The following is a 20,139-nucleotide window of genomic DNA, read 5'->3' as shown; positions in this document are numbered from 1 at the left end:
TCTTTTTAGGTATCTTACTATTCAGCCTTCACATGCAATTTCAGATGCTGTTCTGTAACATGCTGTTTGTCACTCCGTACACACAGATGTCTGTCGTTGTTTATAATTATAGTGTAGCATTGTCTCTATGTAACTTACTTAACCAGTCCCTACTGATGGACAGTCAAAAATTATAATTTGTTGACACTGTACATAGTGCTCTGATGAAATTCTTACTTTCCATCATTATTTGCGAGATTGTCTCTGGGTAAATTCCTAGAAGGGAGAATACTGGGTCAAGATAGACACAACGAACATTTTGATACATATTCCAAACTATCCTTCTGGAAGAGTGTTATCACTTTCCCCTCGACCATCGAAAGCCTCTGACTTCTTTGCTTCACAGCTGATGGATGACAATGGATTTCATCAAAGATTAAAAACATCGACAGTCTTACAATAATCAAGATATGGAAGCAACCCGAGTGTCCATCGATAGACAAGGGGATAAGGAAGATGTGGTATAGATAAGTATAGACACATACAAATGGCATATTGCTCAGCCAAATAAAAGGATGAGATCGTGCCATTTGTGACAACATGGATGGACTTAGCGGGCATTATGTCAGAGAACTAAGTCAGTCTGAAAAAAGATGAACACCACAAGATTTCACTCCTATGTGGAACCTAAGTACACAAAAGAATAAACAAACAAAAACAATCATACCTATAAATATAAAGAACTGATGGGTTACCAGAGGGGAAGGGGGGCAAAATGGGTGAAGGGGAGTGGGAAATACAGGCTTCCGGTTATGGAATGAATAAGTCCAGGGAATAAAAGGCATGGGGGAGGGAACATAGTTAATGATACTGTAACTGTACTATGTGGTGACAGATGGTAGCTACATTTGTGTGAACTGACATCACATATAGAGGAACTGAGTCACCGTTTTGTACACCTGAAAGTAATGTAATATTGTGTGTTAACTATACTAAAAACAAAACAAAACGAAACAAATGGGTCTCAGTGCTGCTTGTTTGTTTTTGAGTAGATCTCAGTGTTGTTTCGAGCGTAATTCTTGTATTATTTAAGGAGGTAAATGTCTCTTCCTGTATTTGACCATGTTTATATTTCTCTATTTTAAACTACCCATTGGTGTTGTTCGTACAATTAAAGGAACAGACGATATTTTATTTTCTTACTGACTCTCCAGAGAAATTTCAGAGAGGTGTAGAGAAATTAACCCTTTATTACTCACGTAGCAGATGTTTTTCTTATTTTGTGAATTGGGGGGTTTTTACCATCTCAAATTTTAAAAAATAAGGTCAAAGTTTCTAATTTATGGGGTGCCTGGGTGGCTCAGTTGGTTAAACATCCAACTCTTGGTTTCGGCTGTGGTCATGACCTCATGGCTTCACGGGTTTGCACCCCACGTTGGGCTCTGTGTCGATAGCACAGAGCCTGCTTGGAATTCTCCCTCTCCCTCTCTCTGCCCTTCACCCACTCACGTTCGCTCTCTCAAAAATAAATAAATAAACTTAAAAGAAACCACTTTTACTTTAGGAACCACTTTGGTGGTATGTTTGGCCTTCTCAGATGTTTATAAAAGCATTTGCTCCTATTTTCCTAGTGCTTTGTTATATTTATTTTTTTTTTAATTTTTTTAAATGTTTATTTACTTTTGAGAGAGAAAGAGACAGAGACAGGGCATGAATAGGGGAGGGGCAGAGAGAGGAAGACACAGAATCTGAAGCAGGCTCCAGGCTCTGAGCTGTCAGCACAGAGCTGGACGCAGGGCTCGACCTCATGAACTACAAGATCATGACCTGAGCCAAAGTCGGACGCTCAGCCAACAGAGCCACCCAGGCACCCCTATATTTGTTATATTTAAATGTTTGATTAAAGTCAAGGAATGAACTGTGTCTAGTGAAATTCATATTTTGAAGCCATCAACCCTAATACGACTATTTGGAGATAAGTCCTTCAGGGACCTAATTAAGGTTATGTGAGGTCATAAGGGGGGGGGGTCCCTAATCTGATAGGACTGGGTCTGTTTAAAAGAATAACAGACACCAGAAAGTTCTCTCTTCCCCTGAGCACAGAGGGAAGGCCATGTGAATACACAATGCGAAGGCAGCTGTCTGCAAGTCAAGGGCGGAGGCCTTACCAGACATCAACCCTACTGGCACCTTGATCTTGGACTTTGAACCTTCAGAACTGTGAGAAAATAAATTTCTGTTGTTTAAGCCACACAGTCTGTGGTATTGATTTGAGATACCATCTGGATCCTTTTCCAAATTCCCAGTACACTTGGATCTATTTAGGACTTCCTATTATGTTCTGTTGATCTATCTAATCATAAATCTTTAAGTGCTCTGATTTTAAAATAAATTCTAATACCTGGCAGGAAAATTCTACATATGTTCCTCCTTGCACATATATACTTAAAAAATATTCCTGGATGCTCTCACCATTTATTCATCTAATTGAACTTTAGAATAGTTTTCAGTTTGCTTCCTCCAAAAACAGAAATAGAATTTTGATTAGGTTTGTGTTGAATTTATGTTAATTTACAGAGAACAGACATTTCTACAATATAGACTCTGCCTGTTCAAGAACAAGAACACTTTCCTTTAATCAAATTGTCTTACCTTTCTGTTTTCAAGTCTTATGCCCTTTTATGTTTTGAGTGTTTGTTAAAAATATATATGTCTTACGGATTTACATATGGCATTCTCAAAATCAATTTCGCTAAGAGATAGTCTATTTTTATTTATTTATTTTTTAAAGTTTATTTATTTTGAGAGAGAGAACAAGCAGGGGAGGGGCAGAGGGAGAGAGGGACAGAGGATCTGAAGAGGGCTCTAAGCTGACCACAGAGAGCCTGACGTGGGGCTCAAACTCATGAACCACAAGATCACAACCTGAGCTTAAATTGGACACTTAACCTACGGAGCCACCCAGGTGCCCCAAGAGACAGTCTGAAAAGGTTCCTGAGGCTGACATTTATTTCATACTATGGCCATCACTTTATGGCCCTATGGTCAAAGAATGTGGTATAACCATTTTTACTTTTTAGAATGTAGTGGTGCTTAGAGAAAAGTGTTCTTAATGTTTTCTGGATAAAGACCTACACCCTATCATCTATCTGTCTACCTATCTATCAGATCAACCTAATTAATTTTATTATTAATATATGATTACCTCTCTTTTGTCTAATTGATCCCGCCATGGACTAGGAAAGACACACTATACTCTTACACAACTTGTTCATCTTTCTTGACATTTCTTCAAATTTTGCTTTGTATATTTTTGATATAATTGGATCGTATGGTAAGACTATGTTTAGCTTTGTAAGCAACTGCCTTCTAAAGTGGCTGTCCTCTTTTGCATTACCATCCATATCCTTGTCAGCATTTGTTACTGTCATTTTTCTAAATTTTGGTCATTGTGTCATGGTATACCAATGTTATTTTAATTTGTCGTTCTCTAGTGACACATGATATGGAGCATTTTTTCAGATGCGCCTTTGCCATCTGTATATCTTCTTTGGTGAGGTGTGTGTTCAGATCTTTGGTCTTTTTTCTTTTTTTCAACGGGGTGGTTTGTTTTCTCACTGTTGAGTTTTAAGAGGTCTTTGTATATTTTGAATACCAGTCCTTTATCAGATATGTGTTCTGCAAAGATTTTCTCCCAGTCTGTGGCTCGTCTTCTCATCCTTTCCACAGAGTCTTTGACGGAGAAGCTCTTAATTTGAATGATGTCCATCTCAGCAATTCTTTCTTTTGTGGATTTTGCTTTTGGTGTTATAGCTAGAAACGAATTGCCAGACCCAAGGTCATCGAGACTTTCTCCTGTGCTGTCCTTTAGAAGTTTTCTAGTTCTGCCTTTCAGTTTGGGTCTATGATTGATTTTGAGCTCATTTTTGTGAAAGGTGTAAGGTCTGTGTCTTGATTTAGTATTTTCCATGGGGTTGTCTAGTTATTCCAGCAGCATTTGTTGAAGAAACTATCCTTTCTCCATTGTATTGCTTTTTCCTTTTTAGAGATCAGTTGACTATATTTATGTGAGTCTGTTTCTGGCCTGTCTATTCAGTTTCACTGATCTATTTGTCTATTCTTTTGTTGCTATCACATTGTCTTGATCACTGCAGCTTTATAGTAGGTCTTGAAATTGGGTAGTGTCAGCCTTCCATCTTTCTCTTCTCTCTGTCTCTTTTTAATGTTTATTTATTTTGAGCAAGACAGATAGAGCATGAGTGGGGGAGGGGTAGAGAAAAAGGGAAACAGAGAATCCCAAGCAGGCTCTGTGCTGACAGCGGGGCTTGGACCCACAAACCACGAGATCATGACCTGAGCCGTAATTAAGAGTAAGATGCTCAGCCAACTGAGCCACCCAGATGCCCCTCTTCTCTTTCAATATCGTGTTGGCTATTCTGTTTTATTATTATTATTTTTTAATTTAAAGTTTATTTACTTATTTTTGAGAGAGAGAGAGCGAGCGAGCATGGGAGCAGGGGAGGGACAGAGAGAGAGAGACGAAGAGAGATAATCCCAAGTAGGCTCCATGCTGTCAGTGCAGAGCCCAACATGGGGCTTGAACTCCTGAACCTTGAGATCGTGACCTGAGCCAAAATCAAGAGTTGGATGCTCAACCAACTGAGCCACTCAGATGCCCGTCCATATAAACTTTAGAATCAGCTTATCAGTATCAAAAAGCCAACTTGCTGGGATTTTGACTGGGATTGTCTTGAATCTACAGATTAAGTTGGGAAGAACCAACATCTTAACAATATTGATCCTCCTATCTATGAACATGGAATATCTTCATTTATTTAGATTTTCTTTGATCTCTTTCATAGGTTTTACAGTTTTTCCTCATGTATATCTTGTACATATTGTAACCAGTGGTTACAAATGATTGACCTGAAATGGTGAAGGTGAGTGGATTAAACCTGAAGTGATAGCGGTAGACCCTGAAATCAATTGTGTCAAAGTCGATTGGGAGAAAAGTTGTGAGCGACGTGGCTGCTGATACAGGAAAGAGGGTGGGTCCTATTCCTGTTAGAGTTGGAGTTGTGACAGTTTCAAGTAATGCACAGCATAATAGCTCTGGAGAAATTTGGAGAGAGTGGACTATTCAGCTGAAGCAGCTTAGTCTCCAATAACACTCAACTCAAGTGATATTAATGTAATACAATCTAGTAAACCAAAGCCCATTGGTAACCTGGGCTTGAGAAGATGGTTTGTTTTCTAGGTAGAACTGTGTGGTCAAACTAACAGCAAGATTCTGTTAAACATTAGAATGCCCAAAGCACCATCTAATGAAAAATGCACAACATGACTAGAATAACCTCGAAGCTTGGGAGTAGAGAAAAGAACAACCACAATGGGTGGGTGTAAGTTCTTCATCAGATTATGTTTGCTTATGATCAACCTATGTTAGGGTCTAACTTTTGTAATGAAAGGTAGTGTTGAAGAAAGTATACTCTCAGGTCATTCCTATGGAAGAAGTTCACCCTCTGCCTCACTGGTGACGTTCACACTATAAGACATCTAGTATTCTTTTGGCTGCTGCTGCTGCTGTTTATATAGTCTATGAACTGACATAGATGGGCAGAGATCTCTTTAATCATTTGGTACCGAATGGAGTAAAAATGTTTTCTGATGCCCAAATCTGAAGTCTATAAAGAGTAAAAATTGAAAAGAGTGACCCTATCACATTAATATCCAGCAGAATTCCAAGACTGAATATTGACCTAGAAACCATAACCTGGTAAAGACTTTGTATACCAGTGATAGATTCTTTTCTTTTTTAATGTTTATTATCTTGAGAGAGAGAGAGAGAGAGAGAGAGAGACAAGGAGGGACAGAGGGAGAAAGGGACAGAGGATCTGAAGCAGACTCTGCACTGACAGCTGTTCTAAATAGATTAAATCCATCCTTCAGTGTGACCAATGCCTGCTATGACCCACGTAGTGTGTGGATTGCAAGGACAAGATACTCAGCCCCGGCTTGGATGAAATTTCTGAGCCGGTGAGAATTTCCCTAGAAAATGTCTTATAGTCATGGGGCGCCTAGGTGGCGCAGTCGGTTAAGCATCCGACTTCAGCCAGGTCACGATCTCGCGGTCCGTGAGTTCGAGCCCCGCGTCAGGCTCTGGGCTGATGGCTTGGAGCCTGGAGCCTGTTTCCGATTCTGTGTCTCCCTCTCTCTCTGCCCCTCCCCTGTTCATGCTCTGTCTCTCTCTGTCCCAAAAATAAATAAACGTTGAAAAAAAATTAAAAAAATTTTTAAAGAAAATGTCTTATAGTCTTAATATATGTTATTATGCATAAATTAACAGAAACTGTGCACATCTGTATCTCCTTTAGTGAAGCCCAATTGGATAAAATGAAATAATTCTGCTAAAGAAAAGAAGCACAAATTTGCATTATATTTAACTTTCTGCCTAATTGAGAGTTTCATTTTCTGTTGCCTAGGACATCAATGACCACTTGGCTACGTGGAGAATTCTTTGCAGAATTTGAGAATTTTTACATAATCTTAGGCTGCAATGAACGGAGATGCAATGTTGTCCAGGTCGATATTTCTGCCCTTGGTAGGTAGGGCCCTATAGTTTAATAATAAGACTTAAGGTTCTGCGTTGGTATCCCCACTTCATCATATAACTGTGAGCCAAAGTTTTCTTGTCTGTGAAGTAGGGTGGAGTAGCACCAATATCTCAGGGGTGGGGTGAGGATTCAAGCACTTAATACATATGAAATTAGGGGTACTTGTCCTAAAGGATCGCTTCCTCTGCCTGTACACTTAATGGGCTTTTTCTTCACTGTTGAGATTATGTAACCTCAGCAGTATATGTGTCTATGGGCTTATTATCTCCTATTATCGTCTTTCCCGGAACACAATGGGCTGTTTGCATCTGCAGATTCAAGTCTTCCTTTATTTAATGAAAGCTCTTTATTTATTTATATATTTTTTAAATGTTTTATTGTTTAATTTTGAGAGAGAGAGGCAGAGTGTGAGCAGGGAGGGGCAGACACACACACACACACACACACACACACACACACACACACACGGAATCCGAAGTAGCTCCAGGCTCCGAGCTGACAGCACAGAGCCCGATGGGGGGCTTGAACTTACGAACCGCGAGATCATGACCAGAGCCGAAGTCGGACGCTCAACTGACTGAGCCACCCAGGCGCCCCTAATGAAACCTTTTTATATTCTACCATTAAGAGTATTTTCTATGCCATTTGTTCTCTCTGCCGGGAACACCAGCATTCAAATCTTGGAATGTTCCTGTCAGTCTTTATTTGTATCACTCTCTCTCTAACTGCTTTTATCTGACTGTTCATCTTTTTCTTTTGCATTATGTAGGCGTTTCCTAAGCCTGTGCTCTGTGTCAATAATTTGATTTTCTATAGTGTGTGTTACACTCTTTGCTGCGTTTAATGGTGTTCCCTCTCCCCTGTCAACTTTTTTCCTTAGTTTTTCCACCTCCTCCTTTTCCAACTCATTCTTTTTTCTCTCCTTTGAGCTAGGGTTTCATAGATTCTATATTTGTTTCACATTTTTTGACTATAACACAGTTACCTAAAGTTTTCTTTGGTTTTCTGGAAGAAAACTTTTTCTTACGTGAATACTTTATTGGTCCTTTATATGCCATAGCCTAGTCTGAGGTTTTCTGGCAGTATATTTACATAGGTCCATAAAATTTGTATGGAGCTATGTAAATATAGGTCCCTGAAAGACCCTGAATAGCCAAGGCAATCTTGAAGAAGAAGAACAAAGCTGGAGGTTTTTTGATACAGGGAGGAATCACAATGCCAGAATTCAGGATATACTATAAAGCTGTAGTAATTAAAACAGTATGGTACTGGCACAAAGGTAGACACATAGATCAGTAGAACAGAATAAAGAGCCCAGACATAAACCCACATTTGGGGCGCCTGCGGGACTCAGTCAATTAAACATCCAACTCCTGATTTCGGCTCACGTGGTGATATCATGGTTTGTGGGACCGAGCCCCACATTGGCCTCCACACTCACAGTGCAGAGCCTGCTGGGGATTCTCTCTCTCTGTCCGTCCCCCGCCTGCTCTCACTCTCTCTCTCATAATAAATAAATAAACTTAAAAAAATTAAAAACACAAACCCATGCTTATATAGTCAGCTAATCTATGACAAAGGAGGCAAGGACATACAATGGAGAAAACACAGTTTCTTCAACAAATGGTGCCAGGAAATCTGGACAGCTACACGCAAAAGAATGAAACAGGTCACTTTGTTACAGCATACATAAAAATAAACTCAAAATGGATTAAAGCCCTAAATGTGAAAACGAAACCATAAAACTCCTGGAAGAAAACATTGGCAGTAATTTCTTTGGCATCAGCCATAGAAACATTGTTCGAGATAGGTCTTCTAAGGCAACAGAAACAAAAAGCAAAATTAAACTAAAAGGCACTCTACTAAATGGGAGAAGATATTTGCAAATGATTTATCTGATAAGGGATCAGTATCCAAAATATATAAAGAACTTGTACAACTCAACACCAAAAAACAAATAATCCAATTAAAAAATGGGCAGAGGACCTAACTAGACATTTCTCCAAAGAAGACATCCAGATGGCCAACCGACACAGGAAAAGATGCTTCACATCACTCATCATCAGGGAAATGGGAATTAAAACCACAGTGAGGTGTCACACTTCACACCTGTGAGAGTGGCTAGAATCAAAGTGTTGGTGAGGATGTGGAGAAAAAAGAACCCTCACGCACTGTTGGTGGGACTGCAAATTGCCGTAGCCACTGTGGGAAACGGTACGGAGGCTCCTCAAAAAGTTAGAAATACCATATGATCCAGCAATTTCATCACTGGGTATTTACCCCAAGAAAACAAAACACTAATTTGAAAAGATATATGCACCCTTATACTTACAGCAGCATTATTTATAATAGTCAAGATAGGGAAGCAGCCAAGTTTCCATTGATAAGTGGATGAAGAAGATACGGTATTTACATACAATGGAATATTACCCAGCCCCCCCACACAATGAAATTTTGCCATTTGCAACAACATCAATGGACCTTATTGATGGTATAATCAATAAGACCTTGATGGTATAATCAATAAGAAGGTAAGCATCACAACAGAAAATGTGCTCTTAAATTTTTTTTTTTCAACGTTTTATTTTATTTTTGAGACAGAGAGAGACAGAGCATGAACGGGGGAGAGGCAGAGAGAGAGGGAGACACAGAATCGGAAACAGGCTCCAGGCTCTGAGCCATCAGCCCAGAGCCCGACGCGGGGCTCGAACTCCCGGACCGCGAGATCGTGACCTGGCTGATGTCGGACGCTTAACCAACTGCGCCACCCAGGCGCCCCAAAAATGTGCTCTTAAAGTGGAGCGGACAGCCACATGTAAAAAAATGAAACTGGACAGTTATTTCATAACATCCATAAAAATTAACTCAAAATGGAGTAAAGATTTGAATATGAGATTTAAAGAAAATTCTTTGGGGGCGCCTGGCTGGCTCAGTCTGTAGAGCATGTGACTCTTAATCTCGGGGTTGTAAATTCGACCCCACGTTGGGTGTAGAGATTACTTAGAAATGAAATACTTAGATCTCGCGGTTTGTGAGATTGAACCCCGCGTGGGTGCAGAGCCTGCTTGGGATTCTCTCTCTCCCTCTATCTCTGTCCCTTCCTCTCTCACTCACTCTCTCTTTCTCTCAAAATAAATAACTTTAAAAAATGGAAATAAAATCTTCAAAAAATTTTGTTTGAAACAGAAATGTATTCCCAGAGTAGTGTGCAAAAGCATAAACTGAGGCTACTTGGAGGCTTCCCTCCCCTCCTCCACTGACTCCCTAGCTCTCTGAATGTGGCGGGGGCGGGGGGGGGGATGCAGATGAAGGGAATATGTAGCCATAATCAAAATGGTCTGGTGCTAGGAGAGTCTGGGGAACAGACTTCATTGCTGGTAAGATTTTAAACTGGTACCACTTTTCTTTTTATTTTTTAATGTTTATTTATTTATTTATTTTGAGAGACAGAGAGAGAACTTGAATGCAGGGTGGGGCACAGAGAGAGAAAGAAGGAGCAGGGGAGGGGCAGGGAGAGGGGAGAGAGAGGGAGAGAGAGAGAGAGAGAGAGGGAGAATCCTACCCAAGCAGGCTCTGAGCTGTCAGCTTCGAGCCTGGCATGGGGCTCGATCCCATGAACCACGAGATCATGACCTGAGCTGAAATCAAGGGTTGGAAACTCAACCCACTGGGCCACTCAGGGGCTCCTAAACTCGTACCACTTTTCATGGGGAAATCTGATATGGATTCAAACACTTTAGAATAGAACATATCCTTTGACTGAGCAATTTCAGCCCATAGGAATTTATCCTAAAGAGACAATGAAACATGTGCAAATTTTATCTACCAGTGTGGTTGCTGCAGTGTTGTTTAAAAAGAAATACTGCAAAATTGGAAATAAGGGAAATGTCCAAGGATAGGAGACCAGTTAAATAAATGATTGTACATCAGGTGAGGAAGAGAAGAGACAGTAAAAAATGACATTTTAGGAGAGTATTTACTGACCTGGATGTATCATCACAATATACTGTTTGGTGATAAACCAGGTCGCAAAAGGTAACAACCACAATTTTATAAAAAGAAAACTAGGCCAACAGGTAGATGGAAGAATATGGAAATGTAGTGGTTATAAATTATTCACATTTTCTTCCTTATACTTTTATCTTCCAAAACTCTCACAAGTAAATGAATACCATTTTCATGAACAGTAAAATGCCATTCTTTTCGAAATAGGAACTACGGCCTCCCGCACAGGCCACTTACATCTACTTTCTCACAGTCTCGCTAATATGGAGAAGGACTGTCGTCACCTGTCATGATATACTCTCTCTTCTTCCATGTCAATAACCTCCCACACTAATCTACTCCTGCTGTCGTCTTTTGGACCTTTCATCAACCGACAACGTTCTCGCTGCCCTGTTTTTAGTCATCTACGGAACGCAAGTTGACATAAAACCCGTTGATCTGTCAGCAATCTGCACATCAAGCTTGTGTTGACAAAATTAATCTCAGTCTAATGACGGCCCCCTTAGGGATGGTGAGTACATCCCATCACTCTTAAAATCATCTGCCACAGGCCTTAGGGCAAATAAGGGAGAGACAGACAGACAGACAGACAATTGAGCATATCGTCACTCGGCAAGTCCGTCAGCTGTTTCCTCCTGGTCCCGTTGGAGAGTTAGGTTTGCTAAAGGGTGTCGTCTACCTCCAGATCCCACCAAGTCACAGCCCCTGGCAATTCCTTCCCCCCCCCCGGGACAAGGGAAATCAAAGCATCCTCAGCAGTGCCCAGTGGAGAGACAGCTTCACAAGCCTTCCTGGGAGCCTGTGACCCAGCCTGCTCAAGACCTCTGTATTTTCCCCATGGGACAACACCTTCTCCCAGCTGCTCTCCTCTCGGGCTGACCGGCCAGCTCCAGAGACCATTTTCTCCACTTAAACCTTTTATGCTTTGCTCAGCTTGTATCTGCCACAACTGTTCGACAAATTCTCACTGTTTGGTGACCAATGTCATTTATGTACCTTCCTGGTAGAATTTTGTATAGCGTAAGCCTCTAACGGGTGAGCGGAAGAATAAGGCTATGGGGTATTCTTTTCCTTAGGACCAAAACAGTCTCCAGGATGTCATCTGAACGTGTTCTTTACTTCTTTTGTAGGATCCCGAGCATTATTTTCCAAGACTTTCGCTTTTTGGGAGGCAAAAAGCTATGCTGGATCGTCTGCGTTGAATCTTCTTTGCTCTTGTGATACATGGGGAATATTAGTAGCTGATACAGGTTCTCAAAGACAGCACCCATGTTTGTTGAGAGATGCCCTGATGAGCTCCTAGGTCGGACAGAGGAGAATCCCATGGATGCTGGGAAGCAGGGCTGAGTTGGGGGAGGAACTCAATAAACATTAAATGAAGGTAGACAGGGCGCTGAGGTGGTGGGGAGGGGGTCTCTGAACCCAACTGTGTGAGGGCCTGAGGTCCGGCTGTGGCCTTTATAAAGCATCCCTCCTATGTCCCCTGCATCATTTAGGACAAAGCCGACACCCGCACAAGTGCTCTTATGCAGGTGATGTTCTTGGGGGACAAACAGGACTTCAAGACCATAGTGGGTATTTTGGCTGCATTTTTCCGCCATGAACTGCCCAGACCTGAGTTCACGCTATTGCTTTTTCTTACCTTTGCAACCCAAACAGCTGTTTAATGCAGTTACTTTCTCTTCTCTCCTCTCCTTTATTCTCATGAACCGCGAGCGCGCCTTCCTCTCCTTCCACATAAGACACTCCCCCAAACACGGTAAAACCACACAACCCAGAGGTGGGCTCCACGGATGCCTATGTGCCTTGGCAGCCGTGTCCTTTCCTGCTTCGTGCCCGACACCTGCCCGAGCTCGCGCTGTCCTCCGGTCGTCATCGGAGGCTTCCACCTGGGGGCCAGCTCTGTGGGATGGCAGTCGCAATGATTTCGTCCATGAAGCCTCCAGAGGTTTCCCTCCAGCGTGTTCTTTCCTCTCTCCAGGGCCCCACGAAAGGCACTGCCCAGTCACCTCTTCCGCGTTCTCCCCACACGCTCAGCCTGTCCTTTCCTCCTTCACGTGGACCTAGAATTCCCGTCCCTTTCTGTATGAGTTCAGCGAATTCTATGACCTGCTCATCTGCTTCCCTGGGGCTTCCCTCTGTCATTTACCGTCCAGGCTCCCCTTTTCCTTCCCCCCTCCTGCAGTGACCTCTCGCCCATTCTAGAAAGGCCACTTCTTCTCCCTGGTGACTCTCTTCCTCTTTCCTCCCTCCTCAAAGCCCTTATTGAGGTCAGTTCGGAGTGTCCTTGATGGCTTCTCTTTCTCTCCAGATTCCGTCTTTATTGTCTGGCTAATTGATAACAATACGCGCCTCGTTTTGCCAGGACTTGCATTAACTAGATTTTTCCCCAAAGCCATGCTGTGTTCAGAAGCAAGGGGGGGTCTAGTGCTTAAAACCACGTGTGAAGGGGCACCTGGGTGTCTCCGTCGGTTAGGCAAATGGCTTCAGCTCAGGTCATGATCTTGGTTTGTGAGTTTGAGCCCTGCATCGGGCTCTATGCTGACAGCTCAGAGCCCACTTTAGATCCTCTGTCCCCCCCTCTCTCTGCCCCTCCCCTGCTTGTTCTTTGTCAAAAAATAAATAAACAAAAAAAAACCGGTTAAAAGGGTACATGTTATGTGTATCTTACTACATTAAAAAAATAAATGTTGGGGCACCTGGGTGGCTCCGTCGGTTGAGCGTCCGACTTCAGCTCAGGTCATGATCTCACGGTCCATGGGTTTGAGCCCCGCGTCAGGCTCTGTGCTGACAGCTCAGAGCCTGGAGCCTGCTTCAGATTCTGTGTCTCCCTCTCTCTCTGCCCTTCCCCTGTTCATGCTCTGTCTCTCTCTGTCTCAAAAATAAATAAATGTTAAAAAAATTTTTAAAAAAATGTTGAAGGTTTTATGAGCAAGAAAACACACGTGGTTGCACAGCAGGGATGTGGTTCTTCGGGGCCACCTCTCCCCTCAGGAAGCCCTGCATCATCTCCTCAATGACACATCTCTGCCACTTCGGAAGCAAATCTGACGCGGCTGTCGGTGGCCCCCCCGCCTGGAGTTACCACAGAGTGCGAAGATGCCCTCCAGGAAGCCCCCTCCTGGGATCCGGGGCCACATTTCCACAGCGTCGTCACTCCAGGAGCCAGACGACCTGCCCCCCTGAACACCATCTAACAGACTGGACTTTGAGTTGGCCTATGGTTTCTCTTCATTCTTTCAGAGACTGCACATGGGTCTTCAGCGAGACCCTTCGTGGCGGGGACATCTGGTGACTGTCGCAAGTGAGGATCTGTGATTACAGAATTTGTCTTCCTGCCGGGGGTCGGACTCCCCGGCGTGGCCACCGTCCCGTTGCCCAAACCGGTGCCCGTGGTCTTTCCGGTCTCTGCAGTTGGGTTATAACGTCTCGCTCCCTGGCGTCTCCTATTTCGACTGCCTGACTTCCGCACCCAATTCTTGGGCGTCTGCTTCTCGGCCTCCACCTTTGCTCTTTGCTCCGTGCTGCACCTGCTTCTGCAGCTCCGGCTGCCCCCTGGCCTCTGACGACCGCCTCTGCTGCTGACAGGAGAGTGCACCTGCCGGCCCAGGCTTCCCACCCACTCGTCTGTGTGATCCGCGCCTGCGCACCCCCGAGCTGCCCCGAGCTGCCCAAAGCGGCCTTCCCCGGCACAACCCGCAGCTCTCTGCCAAGTGCGGCTGCTGGAAATGAGCGCCGGTTAGCTCCCTTCTCGGGTATCCCCTGAGAACCAGCTCCCAGCCCCGCAAAGGCCTCTCTGGGCGATAGGACAGGACGGGGGCATCATTCCGCTCGTGTTTGTATCCCCGCACCACGCCTCGTGCAGAGCAGGTATTCAGGCACGTTTATCAGAAGAGCGAGGCTCACCACCACCCCTCCCCCTCCTCTCAGCAAACGTCTGTCCCTGCGGAGCACTCACTGTCTGCGGCGCTCATTGTCACATCCATCTCTACACTGGCGGGGCTCTCCCTCCTTTCCGGTGGTTTGCTTTCTCGCTCCCTCCTCTAGCCTAGGCTTTAAGGGGCGATGCCTCATCTGTAGCTGGTACGAGAACGTGCACGGCGGGGCGCCTGGGTGGCGCAGTCGGTTGAGCGTCCGACTTCAGGCTCAGGTCACGATCTCAGGCTTCACGAGCTCGAGCCCCGCGTCGGGCTCTGTGCTGATGGCTCCGGAGCCTGGAGCCTGCTTCCGATTCTGTGTCTCCCTCTCTCTCTGCCCCTCCCTCACCTTTCCCCCACTGGCACTCTGTCTTTCAAAAATAAATAAACGTTTAAAAAAAAAAAAGAATGTGCAAGGTGGCCCATAATACTGGTCCACGTATGCCAATTTGCATCACGCTGGACCCCCTCCCCGTGTCTTCTATCATTACGTCACTTTCTGTGCACGCCGCTGCCTCCTTGGATAGCTCGAACCCCAAGGCCCCAGGGGAGGGAATAACTGTCTCGATGGAGGCAGGGGCTGGTGCTAGCTGGCCATAACTGCAGCGTGAGGTGGGGGGAGGGGGTCTTGGTGATGGGAACCTTGGGGAGGGACTGTCTGCTCTGCCAGCGGGAGGCTTTAGGAGTCACCCGTTGCCCCCTTGCAACCTGTCTTCTTTGAATCCCGGATGCCTGGGCGAGACCCCTGATTCCAGGTGCCCAAAGGCCGCTGGACTTGAGCCTCCTAGTGTCAGACTCCTGGCGGGGTTCCAGCTCTATCACAGTCAATGGACCCGAATGCTATTTCAGAGCGACGTGCTCTGCCCGGCCTCCTGCAAATCTAAGCGACATCTGGAGAATAGGTGGCTTCATCCTGCTCCAGCTCTCCCAGCACGAACAGACCTACGCTGAGCAGCGAAATGAACATGGTAGGAGGCGACTGGCACCTTCCCTCACTTTCCCCAAAGGAACATTTGACAAACACGATGCACGGTTCAATGCTCCACTCTCAACAGCGCCCCTGTCAAAACACCCGACACTGCCTAACCTCGAAGTCACTGGATCAGGCAGGAGAACCCTGATTGATCTCACCGTTAAACTCTCTCGCTTATTGGCATGACAACAGGGCTAAATAGAGCTGAGACGAATATGAGTCTATTTTTGGCCATTCCTTACGGAATTCATGCACACTGTGTATTCTGCATCATTTGGATCCTTGAGCACACTTGGAACTCTGAGGCAAACACTCATTTGTAAATGTTACAGCTGCCAAGGCCGGCTGGCCGCTCTGCCGGGTAGCGTGTTAACTCTCGCAAGGAGATGGGAGGACCGTTCCGAGCTGGGTTTGGGGCAGGGGGTGAGGCCGGCTCGGGCGTGCTCACCTTCACCCTGTCCATACAGGCTTCCATCTTAAGCTGCTCGACGGCCTTCCGCGCTTGGGAGATGCTAGTGGTGCTGTTATTCGACATGCCTTCTTTCATTCTCTGCCCCTGAAACGAGCAAAGTCAGAGGGTTGGAAGTGCGGCTTTTCCCCAAGGTCGGGCGGAGCCCTCGCTCTTCTCCCCGCTCCCACCACCCACAGCGTCTCTGTCCACGCCAGGGAGCATCTGTGAGTAAACCCTCCCGGGACGAGCGGAAGAAATGCTTCACGAGGGGGATGGGAGCAAGACCTTATGCTTTCGCCTGGGGAGACTTTCTCAGCCGTGAGTAGAGGGAGCGGAAGATACTAGATGGTCCCGGCGTTAATCCCCTGACTTTTGTGTGGTACTTTGTTAGCAGTAAATCATTTCCCTACACATTTGTCCGTTCATTCCCCTAGCAGCCCCGAAGGCTGGCAAAACATATTAAGTTTGGTTTTGTTAAGTCAGGAAAGTGCAAAACTCAGAGAAATTAAGCCAATAGCTAAAGGTCGCACAGCCAAACTTTGTGGATCCAGAACCCAAACTCAAATCTTTGAAGCCTAGGTAAGGGGTCTTTCTACAGCTCTGAGTACAAGTTTCCCCTGAATACAATTGCTTTATTATTGTTAATTTGCCCTCATTCGAAAAATTTTACAGACTTTATGCTGGGAGTTTTTATTTATTTATTTTAATTTTTAAAAATGTTCATTTTTGAGAGAGAGAGAGCACACACATGCAAGCGAGGGATGGAGGAGGGGCAGTGAGAGAGGGGGACAGAGGATGGGAAGCAGGCTCCACCCTGAGAGTTAAGAGCCCGATGCGGGGCTCAGACTCGTGAACCAGGAGATCATGACCTGAGCCAAAGTCGGACGCTCAACTGACTGAGCCACCCAGGTGCCCGAGTTTGTTTTTAAACAATCACAGACACACACACACACACACACACACACACACACACACACACACACCCTATCCCAAGCAGAGATCTATATTTGTAGAAGAAGAAAGAAATTCTCCCTGATCTGACATGTAAGGATGCCACATGACTAAGAAAACACTGGAATGCGAACTGTTCCACAAGAAAGCACAGGCTTCTACACAGGTGCCTACGGTTCCAGTCGCCCCATCTAATGAGAGACCACTTGGAAGGGGCCTAATCATTCAACCTCAGAGCTGCAGGTGGGTCGCACAGGTGACAGTGGCTTCCAAAGGCACATAGTGAGGGTTGAGGAGACCCGGCCAGTATCTTGGTGTATAGGCCACGCTCTGTGGGTTTTCCACATACGTGCTAGCTCTGTGGTTCAGGCGAAGCATGGTGGCAGCTTCATTTGTCCACAGGCAGTGTTTTGAAAAATAAAGGTTTCTTGTTTTCTTTATGTTTATTTTGAGAGAGAGAGAGAGAGAGAGAGAGAGAGAGAGAGAGACAGAGACAGAGAGACAGAGAGAGAGAGAGAATGAGTGGAGGAGGGATGGAGAGGGGGAGACAGAGAATTCCAAGCAGGCTCCATGATGTAGGCACAGAGCCCAGCTCGGGGCTCGATCTCATGAACTGTGAGATTATGACCTGAGCTGGAATCAAGAGTCAGATGCTCAGCCGACTGAGCCACTCAGGTCCCCCCAGAAGTTTCTTGTTCTAAGATAGAGATCAGTCACCTAAATTAGAGTTTAACAGGTAGGTGTTCCTGTCTTGGTTGGGAACTTCTACTCAACAAGAAGAGAAGGAGAATAACGAATAGTTGGGGCTTGGAAACCCAGGGGGACAGCCACCTAAACCCTGCTATGTAGAGATGCGCTTATGTGTTCTGCATGTGTGTTCAGGTCTGTGTGTGTCCCTGTGTGTGCCCACAGGCCTGTGGTACGTACCCTGTGCCAGTCCATGTGTGTGTAGCTGTTCCTCTGTGGGTGTGGGTGTTGACGTGTATCAGCGTTCCTGTGTATCCACACAAAAGGAAGAACAGTCTGGTTCTCAACCTTCCCCGGCCTGATGCAAGGAAAAAAGGACCCACAAATCATTGCTCTCAGATCCTGATCCTCTCTTCCCATTCCAGAATTCATCCTTCTCTTTCCTCATATTTGATCTTGAGATTTTAGAAGTTGGGGAAGTCACCGAAGCAGGGCACAGGGATGGGTGAGTAGAAGGAAGCTGAGGCCAGGGTCAGCAGGAGTGAAGACGGAAGACACCGGGGAAGGGCCAACCAAGGAGGAGGAGAGGGGCTCTGCACTGGGTGTGTGTGGGTGGGTGTGAGTGTGTTTAAGTGAGAGCAGGTGTCCCTGTATAGGAACTGTTACTAGCAGAATCAGAGCCTCGTCAGACCCCAGAGCAGCCATCTCCCTCCCTCTGGCCCCTGACTGGCTGCATTTAGAACACCCCAATCCCACCCCACTATTTTCTCATTCTTCCTCTGTTAACAAAGAGGGGCACATTTTCAACTACTCCACTCTGCAACACAGAGGAGAACTCTGGCTGAATGCTTAATATTCAGAAAGATCCCAATGAGCTGTGTTTGGCTTCTTGTGTCCTGGAGATAAAATAGGCTGGGGGGGGGGGGCTCCAGAACCTGAGATGCATGGACTCTTAACCCTGCCTCGTCCTGTCAGCCCCTCCACCTCCTTGGTGGCCCCTCCAGACCATGTCTGTCCACAGCCCCAGTGTCACCTTCTCACCACAACCTCTGAGCCTTCCTTGCTCACCCTTTTCCTCCCTCTCAGCCTCAAAGTGCTATGTCCTCCCATGGCTGTCTCCTCGGTGACAGCCTTCCCTAGTGTCACCCAGAGCCACAGTCAGCCTAGTGGACAACCCAACTCATGGTCCCTCTCTCCCAAGACTTGTCGTCTTTCCTTTGTCTTTCCCATCATATCAATCCAACACCCTCCCCACTCCACTCACACTAAGGGGCTGCAAGGTGCTTCCGTGGAAGCCCCCCATGTGCTGGGACTGGTGCCATCACACACAGTCAGCCTTAGTGGGTCCCCAAAGCTGCCCGCCATCTCACTCCCATTCCCGGTTACCCCGTGTTTACTTCCCTTGTTGAGGTATGAGAGGAGACACCCCCTCTCTGGCTGCCTTGACTGGGTCTTGCCACACTGGCCACTGGGGACGGACCCAGAGCAAAGTCAGGAGACTCGCAGGAGTCTCCTGGGTCATCTGGCACTTGTGGCTGGAAGCCCAGCCTCATCCAAGGCTGACACTGCCCATGTGGTGGGCCCGTCTCTCCTCAGGCTCTGCTCTGTCACTCGCCCTCTCTCTCCTGTAACGTTGGTGTCTCTGGGTGCCCTCTCCTCAGCATACACAAATAGTCTTTTTCAACACATGAAAACAAATAGCCAACAACGAAATGGAAATCCCTTGCTCTCCCCAATTTCCGCTCCCGCTCAAGAAAGAAGAGGAGGAATAACTACAGCTGCCCGTAACAGGGCCCCCCTCCACAACTAAGAGTGGAGATGCAGCAGATAAGGGCAGAAGGCACTCTTCCCGGGACACAGGATGACAAGCCTGCTCCACTTCACCTCCTCTGCCCTGCTGCCCCCTGGCCCTGTCGGACCCCCTTATAGGACGTTGTTCTTACTGCCATCAGTGACCCGTACTGTTTCATGTCTGTCTGTTCATGCTCTCTCTCCGAGTGGCCGGTAAGCTTTCTCCCAGCACGCGTACCCAGGACCTGGACTGTGACCGACCCCCGATCTAGACACCTGTACTTCACAACCTCCCGAGGGGATTCTGGGCATGGGCCACAGGGGGAGAACCATGGCTGGCTTTAAAGCTGCTCCATCGCTCCTCGGCGTCCCCCAAATTACCTTGTGAGGTGTTCCATGCATCTTCGGGACTCTCTGAATCAGCCCTTTAACAAATTTAAGAGGGGCCTGGGTGGCTCAGCCAGTTAAGCATCTGACTCTTGATTTAGCATTAGGTCATGATCTCACAGTTCGTGAGTTTGAGCCCCGCATCGGGTTCTGTGCTGACAGCGTGGCGTCTGCTTGGGATTCTCTCTCTCTCTCTCTCTCTCTCTCTCTCTCTCTCTCTGCCTCTCCTAGACTCATGGGCGCCTCTCCTAGACTCATGGGCACACATATTCTCACTCGAAATAAATAATCTTATAAAAAAATTTAATGGATGTATGAATCCCTGGGGAGCTTGATAAAACACAGATTTTGATGGAGTGAGTTGGGGTATGGTCCAATAGTCTG

General features: G+C 46.0%; 1 protein-coding gene across 6 annotated transcripts in view; it reads right to left on the bottom strand.

Moving 5' to 3' along the window:
- GNG4 (G protein subunit gamma 4) overlaps positions 1-20,139 on the bottom strand; it is a 71,075-nt gene that overhangs the window by 8,623 nt on the left and 42,313 nt on the right. For 4 of the 6 annotated variants that reach the window (XM_045039914.1, XM_045039911.1, XM_019814292.3 and 1 more), the window contains exons 3-4: positions 17,818-17,935; positions 15,937-16,044 (exon numbers count right to left, since the gene is read on the bottom strand). In XM_045039914.1, coding sequence (XP_044895849.1) covers positions 15,937-16,044; positions 17,818-17,832 — 123 coding nt within the window. In that variant the 5' untranslated portion in view covers positions 17,833-17,935. The remainder of the gene's footprint in view (positions 1-15,936; positions 16,045-17,817; positions 17,936-20,139) is intronic. The other 2 variants (XM_019814293.3, XM_045039913.1) reach the window with 1 other exon arrangement.

The sequence above is a fragment of the Felis catus genome, chromosome D2 (assembly GCF_018350175.1).
Source record: "Felis catus isolate Fca126 chromosome D2, F.catus_Fca126_mat1.0, whole genome shotgun sequence".
NCBI classification, from domain to species: domain Eukaryota; kingdom Metazoa; phylum Chordata; class Mammalia; order Carnivora; family Felidae; genus Felis; species Felis catus.
Note: the sequence above shows the minus strand (reverse complement) of the source record. Positions and strands in the feature narration are given on the sequence as shown.